Raw genomic sequence first — 7,687 nt, forward strand, 5'->3', positions numbered from 1 at the left:
GTTTAGGGTCAAGGTCTGAGTCTGAGACACAGAAGTGATCAGGGAACCAGAGAGAAGCAGCTTCCTCCCCAGGCTTCTCCAGCATTTTGTTGCTACACTTGCTGCTTGGGAATGAGCCTGAGATTCTCCTTAGGTGGCCTGGGCTAGCCCAAAGTTTCCCTAAATGCATGCTGGAACCTTAAACAGAAGCTGGATGAGGACTTTTTTTTTTCCCCAGAGGAGCATGGACAGTAAGCTGCCTGTCTGATATCTCTTGATATTTCCTTAGTGCAGGTCTTCCCGGGAGATCATTAACTGGTATTGTAGGGGAAGATCAACGAGAGCTGGGGAGCTTAAAGACAGTGGAGACTAGAGGGCATAAAACTCACTCTTCCCCCCCCCACCCCACCCCCCCCCACCCCCCCCGCCACACACACATCATTCTAACCCATAAGTTCTTGTTCTTCCCCACTCCCCATATCCTTAACCCTAAATGGAGGTATGTGTCGGGACAGGAAGAAAGATATTGTAGCTGCTAACAAGGTGTGAATGAGGAGATACTGAAGAGATAAAACTCCCTTTTGAATGGCTATTTCACCCTTTTGCTCTCTTAAAAAACGATCAACTAAGTTTTTAAATTAATTTTTATTGGAGTATAGTTCCTTTACAATATTGTGTTAATTTCTGCCGTGCAGCAAAGTGAATCAGTTATACGTATCAACTGATTTTTTTTTTTTTTTTTTTTTTTTTTTGCGGTACGCGGGCCTCTCATTGTTGTGGCCTCTCCCGTTGCGGAGCACAGGCTCCGGACGCGCAGGCTCAGCGGCCATGGCTCACGGGCCCAGCCGCTCCGTGGCACGTGAGATCCTCCCGGACCGGGGCACGAACCCACGTCTCCCGCATCAGCAGGTGGACTCTCAACCACTGTGCCACCAGGGAAGCCCAACTGATTTTTTTTAATGACTCGATTCTTTGATTACCTAGACTCTTGATACTAATGCTAGTCACTTCCTGTCTAGATCAGGGATGGCAGAAACTTCAGGCGACACGGGAGTAGAGTGGGGTTAGCCAGGGAAGGCTTGCTGGGGGAGAGTTCTGAGAAGTGAGCTAAGTCTGCATTAGAAAGGTGGAAATCAGAACCACAAAGACCCTTGTAAACCAGAACCCCAGTACTGGATCATAGGGCCTGGACATAACTCCTCAGGGTTAAGCAAGTGTCCACTGAGATCAGTTTATTTGATTGCTCTTTTGTAATTTCAAATTAGCTTCTCCTCCAGTAAGGCTTATTGATGCCCTCAGTAAGGAATGCTTCCAAATATGCATCCCAAATATCCAACAGGTTAAAGAACCTCTTAACAAGACTTCCATGTTCTGATCCCTTCCTACTTCCCCATGTTCATCTCCTGCCACCTTCTCCCTAAAACACCCCCCCACACACACACACATGCATAAATACACATAATTCTCCAACCACTTTCAATTATTTGCAGCTCTACAAACACACCACGGTCTTTTATGTCTCTTTGCCTTTGCACCCTCAGCCTGCATGCCCTACTCCTCAATCTTTTCACATCTCTTCTTGGTGAAATCTTGCTCTTCCTTCAAGATTCAGTTTCCTCCTCTGAATTCCCAGTGTTTCATAGAGCACTTATCACATTGCACTGTAATTTATGTGTGTACCCACCTGCCTCTCTCATTTTTATAATTTCAGTGACTTTGCAGTAATAACATGGTGAAGATAACACTAAGAAGAAAAGGATGAAGTATGTTGATGTTATTCTGGTTAATTGTTCAAAAAGAAATGGGAAATTGCATTGTGACTGAATATGTGTCAAGTAGAAGGATGGGAGGGTAGAGTTGTTATCAGTTCTAAGCCTTAGCAGTAAACGTTAACTGATGAAGGATAAGGACCCAATGAGAAATAAACCTCCTGGGAATAATTCACACCAGACTTGCAGAAAACCAATAGTTTTAGTAGGCAGATGAGGGACTTATAAAAATTGAATTGTATGTTAGTGTTGGAATGGCTCTTCGGGAGGTAAGAACCTGCTAAAAACTAGAATTCAGCAATTTTGAGAATTTGTCTTAATCTTTCTTCAAAGAGATTTCTTGATGCTAATAGTACCACTTGTTTAGTTAGGCTAAAGTGAGCATGGCCTGCCTGCTGCCACCAGAGCCCATCAGCCTGTCTAGCTATGTTGGTGCAGGAGGTGCATCTGGGTGAGTCTAACAGTATGCTGACCCTTCTAACCTGGAATGGAGGCCCACACAAGTCCCTTTCCCTCTCTAAAACTAGCCCAGGACTTTGAGGGTATACACTCATCAGAAACAGAACTGAAAGTCTTTTAAAATTTAACATTAAAGTCATGATGAATAATTACAACTTGACCCTTAAATGTTCCAAAGAGCTTAGTACCAAATAACCTTAAGTACCAAAAAATTGCCTGTGCTGAAATACATGTTGGATGGATTTATATGAAAAGCTAAGGATGACTAAATTCAACTTCCAAACATATACCTCAAAGTAGTAAATAACAGGTTTCTCCTTCCTTACTGAAATCTGTGAGGGGAAGGGAGCCATCAGAGGGAAGGCCTTGTGGTTACGAGGATGTGCTGTGTTAGATTGACATGGCAGCCACCACATTTTATAAGCCACAGTAAGACAGAGGGATGCAGAGATGGCTTTGTAGCGTCTCCACGTGACGGGAAGCAGGAGAGACCAGGGATGGATACGCCTGGAGAGGGGGCAGTAACCACCCCCTCCCTCAGCTCTCCACAGCAGTGGTCTCAGGGGTTCTCTGACTCACAGCAAAGTGGGAAGCGGGGGTCTCGAGTGTGTCCCTGTGCTCTGGGAAGGCCTGTGCCTCCTTTAATTCCAGGACCACCCGGCTGAGAAGGTCTTTGAGCAGCTGCATTTCTCGGAGCAGAAGGTCCATGTCGGGTTTTAGGGCTCCAGTGGTTTGTTCCAAGGGGGTCAGCGGAGCGCAGGCCGGTGGCCCAGCAGTGGGGGCTCCGCCCGCGGGGAACAGCAGCCCGGCTGAGGTGGTGTTAGGGACGGAGGTGACCGACGGGACCGATATGGACAGCGGGGGCTTTCTGAAGGAAAGCGGCTTGTTACCGGGCGCCAAAGCCGCAGCCTGTGGGACCGGGACGGTGGTGGACGCCACGTCCAGGGGAGAACCTGTGAACGCAACACACAGAGAACCGCACGGCTGAAATCCTTCTCGCAAGGGCTGCGGAGTAAGGAGGGGGCAAGGGATGGGGGTGGTGGGAGTGGGAGAGAAGCGCCGGGCCGGGGAGGAGAGTAAGGGGAGTGAGGAGGGTGGGAACAGAGGTGGAGAGGAGGGAAGGAAGGGGGAGGCGGGCGGAGATGGGGGATGGAGATGGAAGCGCGGGGAGAAGAGGGCGGCCGGCGAGACAGGCATTCCAGAGGGGCGGACGCAGGACTCCCCGCCCGGGTGGACTACCCGCCCGGGTGGGCTTCCCGAAGGACAGTCACTCACCCCGCCCCGGAAGCTGCAGCCAAGGGCTGCGTTTCCGGACGCTGCGGCTGGCGGTAGCAACCTCGCACCAGTGCGATTCCAGCTCCTCGACCTCGGGCTCGGGGACGGTGTACTCGGCGCCCCAGTCGAAGCGGCGCACGGCGCGACTGTACTTGTAGAAGGCGAACTGCAGCGGCGTGTCGCGCTTCTGAGGGTGCAGGAGCGTCTCGCACCGCAAGACCACTCCGCCGAGGGCCGCGCCGCGAGCCTCCACCCGGCCCATCACCTTCAGCACCGGCGCCTGGAACAGCTCTGCGGAGAGGAGGCCCAGTGGCTAAGGATGCACTTTAGGCCGGCGCAAGGGTCCCAGGGAACCAGGTCCGGCTGGTTCACGGTCCCACGACCCCTCTCCCGGTTTCCCACAAGGACCTGTAGCCGACCAGGGAGGAGGCTCTGTGTACACGTGGAGGGAGGAAAGTCTTTTGAAATGTGGGGAACGAGTCCACGAGGGAGGGGAGATCTTGAAAGGAGGCGGGACCAGGTATGAAGCTTCGTGTCACCTCCCGACTGACACCCAGCTCGGGTTCTCCAGCCTAGAAGGGAGTCGCTGCGCCTGCTTGGCAAGACGCTCAGGAGCAGTTCCCTCGCCCCAGTCCCACAGCGATCCCATCTACTAACGCTGTCTTTCTGGCTGGGGCTGCGGAGAGAGCTGCCCCCAATATGGGGGTCTCTACCCGGAGTAAGAAGCTGGATGTGTATCGGGGAGAAGGGACACCTGCCCCACGCAGGCTACAGATCAAGGGCGACTTCACTGAGGAGGAGGAGAGGAGAACGTGTACTTGGTCCCGCAGAGAAATCCGCCATGTGCCAGCTAATGTAACCTCCGCCCCTCCTTTCCCCGCCTGGTTTCTGTCCCAGAATTTCCCAGGGCTCGTTTGCCTCCCTCGCCGGCCCCAAGTCTCCCCCACCTTGCACGGTCACGGCCACCTTGGCGGAGAACATGGGCGCGCTCTCCACCGGGATGCGCATGGTGCCGGAGCACTGGTAGCGCCCGCTATCGCTGGCGCGCGCCTGGGGCACCGTGTAGTTGGCGCTGGAGTGGAAGTAGCGCACGGGTTGGCCATCGTGGTAGTAGTGAAGTTTGTAGACGACCTTGTCGTACCAACCGCGGCAGCGCATGACCAGCGGCTCGCCCTCGAACACCGCAGCATAGGGTACTTGCAGGATCAGCCAGTCTACGACAGTCAGCACAAACAGACTCCAAGAGAAAGTCCAGCCCTGGGTCTCCCATACTTCTCCGCCTCCCTGCTCCCCCGTCCTCCCCCTTTCTCCTCACCAACTCCCTCCCCCCTTACTGGGCACCCCAGGAGCCTCAGAACAAGAAGCATCAGAAGGTGAGTGGGAAGGAAAGGGGAAGACCAGCCTTTTATTAGGTGCTAAGAAGACAAAGATGCCTGAGACTTTGTTCCAGCCTCAAAGAGTCATGCCCATCAGAATCCAGTTTAAACTCCTTAGGATGGTATCAGGGCCTTCCTGACCTGGCCCCTGCCTACCTTTTCAGCACCATCTCAGGATTCTCCCCTGCCCCATGTCTCCTTTTCTCTCTCCACCTTCCATTCCTAATGCAGGCTAAGTCCATGCATACTGGACTGCTGGGAGAACTGGCCCTGCTCTGAGCCCAGAGGCTTTGTACCTGCCAAGAAGACCCCTTCACCTGCTGTAGTTGAGGCCTGCTTATCCTGCAGATCTGGGCTTAGATCCTGTCTCCTTGAGAAAACTTACCTGACCCCACCCCCAGACTTAGGCACCTCCCCCAGCACCCTTATGTACCTGATCACCATCATCATCATAGCCAACACTTACATAGCCCTAGTGTCTGCTAGATGCCACTTTAGGTGTTTTCCATCGAGAAAGAATTCCGCAAGTGATAGCCACAATCTCTGTGCTACTCACAGTTCTGCAAGCAGTGACTACCGTCTATCATATTCAATATCTTATCTGTACTCGCTATCAATTTCCAAACAAGAAACCACAGAGTATGGACGTGAAGTATAAGTGCTAATCTGAACACTGAGTGATGATCTTTAAATTCTGAATACAAAATATAGCCTACCAGGCTAAAATGACATAACATTCCCTACAAAGTAGCCAATCCTGTGCCCTAATGAACAAATTACTGTTATTTCTCTTATCCTGTTTGGAAATCCTTTATCCCCCAGGGAATTAGTTTCTTAATTGACTCTTATGTACGCATGTGTACGTGTCTGTAATAAAATTTTGCTGAAGTGCTTTCTTCATCTGCTTTTTTCTTTGAAAACCAATCAATTCATTTTTAATCTTCACAACAACCAAAGAAATAGATGCTCTCATTGGCCGTATTTTAGTGATGGGAGGCACAGAGAAGCGTCACACTGTTCAAGCAGGAGTAATTCCCCCAGCTGCACGCAGCCTGCCCAGGGACCCTCACTTTTCCTGCTTTGCTTTGCCCTTTCTCTCCCTACCCAACCCCCCTCCTCAGAAGTTCTCTATTCAGTATACCAGGTCCTTGGAGCCTCTTCTCTTCTGAGCTACTAAATGAACAGAAATGTTTATTTAGTGTCCATTGTGGCAGGATGGTAAGGGGACCTTTGGGGCCACACAAGGCTTACTGCATCTCTCACATAGTGCCAAGCAGGTCCCTGCCTGCCCCCATAGACTCAATATAACCCCCTCCTTACTGCCCCAATGGGAGTGGCCCAGTGTCCTCCCCCACAGGAGGGCCATCACTACCAGAGGACATGTGTGCTACCCCTCCGCCATGCTCAAACACTCACCATTGGATACAGAGAGGTGGATGGGGTCACTGACAGGTGCTCCCCGTGTCTGGCATCGATACACCCCTGGTGTCTGCACCTCGATGCTCTTCTTGTGAGAGGGCAGGAGTAGGTGGCCCAAATACCAGAGAGTGCTGATGGGTCGGAGCTCCAGGAGCAGAGGGTGGTACCCATCACACCGCAAGGTTACCCTTTCCCCCTTGAAGATTGTGGTCCAGGGTGGGTGTAGAGACAATATGGGCTTCTCCAGAGTAGCTGGGAGGGTGGGGTATGGGAGGGTGCAACGTGAAAAAGAGAATCAAGGTGAGGTGGCCAAAGATGAGGTCTGAGGTTGGGAAATCTCAGAAAACGCTAGCTTCCAGGACCCATCCCTGCGAGAGGAGAGACCACATTGGGCTACAAACTAGTCTCCTGCTCAGGACCATTTCTAAGTGCCAGTGCCTACAGGCAAACTGAGTCACTGGGATTGAGGAGCCATGAGAAGAGTCACTGCCCCAGAACAGCTAAGAAGTGGGGAGTACCCAAGCAGGTCACTTAGGATGGTTGGAGTGGAAGTTGTAGAAAATCTGGATGAGGGATGTGTAAGACTCACCTGCTTGCCCACTGCTTGGAACTGCAAAACAAGAAATAAAGAAGCAAGAAGAAGGAGAATGTTGGAGATGAGAGGAAAGAAAGGGACTCTCTTGACCATAGGAAGGATTCAACAAGTCTCAAGACCTGTTTTTCTTCTGCCTTTATTTCTCTCAGCTCTCAGAAATCCCCTTCCTCTTTTCCTCTCCAAAGATAGATAACGAATCGAGGATTGAATATTCCCGCAACACACACACACACACACACACACACACACACACACACACACACACACACAGAGAGAGAGAGAGAGAGAGAAATACCCTGGCCCCCACTCTTCCCCACACCCAAAGTCCTTATGCCGCTGTTACCTCATTGAGGACTCACCCAGGAGCAGGAGGGCTGTCAGTTCCCACATGATGGATGGAGATGCACTGGCATGGGATGGGGGAAGGGAGAGAGAGAAGATGGCCAGTGCTGACCACTGAGTACTCGGAGACACTGCTGCTTCTCCCACCCATTTCTAATTCCTGAAGACGGTGGACTGGAGAGAGCAGGAGACAGGCTGGGTACGTGTCAACTCTCAGGTGTCCCAAGCACCAAACATTGTCCCACCTACACCCCCTGAAGCCACCTCACATCTCAGGCCAGCCCCAGCTCCCGTAGAGAAGGCCTGCTGAGCAGAGTCTGTGCCCTTTCCAGCCCACGAAAGCCACACAGAACCCCAGACTCTGGCAGGTGACCTGCCACCTTCAGGCTCCCAAAAACATCCCACTCCCATCCCACCTCCTCCCCATCCTCCAGCAGGCTCCATAAGCCTCAATTGAGAAAGACATCTTCATG

At 51.8% G+C, this 7,687-nt stretch overlaps 1 protein-coding gene across 4 annotated transcripts; it reads right to left on the reverse strand.

The window, feature by feature from the left end:
- Positions 1-1,936: 1,936 nt before the first annotated feature.
- Positions 1,937-7,262, reverse strand: FCRLB (Fc receptor like B). 4 transcript variants are annotated; one of them, XM_012537521.3, is made up of 6 exons: positions 7,232-7,262; positions 6,867-6,887; positions 6,275-6,529; positions 4,430-4,696; positions 3,483-3,628; positions 1,937-3,160 (listed from the first exon to the last, which is right to left on the reverse strand). In XM_012537521.3, the coding sequence occupies exons 1-6, from the start codon at positions 7,260-7,262 to the stop codon at positions 2,954-2,956; spliced, it is 927 nt and encodes a 308-aa protein (XP_012392975.1). In that variant the 3' UTR covers positions 1,937-2,953. The 4 variants fall into 4 exon arrangements, with proteins under 4 accessions (XP_012392975.1, XP_012392977.1, XP_012392976.1 ...); XM_012537523.2 differs by having other exon boundaries at positions 3,483-3,669; XM_012537522.3 differs by lacking the exon at positions 6,867-6,887.
- Between the last annotated feature and the right edge of the window lie 425 nt (positions 7,263-7,687).

This window comes from Orcinus orca, chromosome 1, assembly GCF_937001465.1.
Source record: "Orcinus orca chromosome 1, mOrcOrc1.1, whole genome shotgun sequence".
Classification (NCBI taxonomy): domain Eukaryota; kingdom Metazoa; phylum Chordata; class Mammalia; order Artiodactyla; family Delphinidae; genus Orcinus; species Orcinus orca.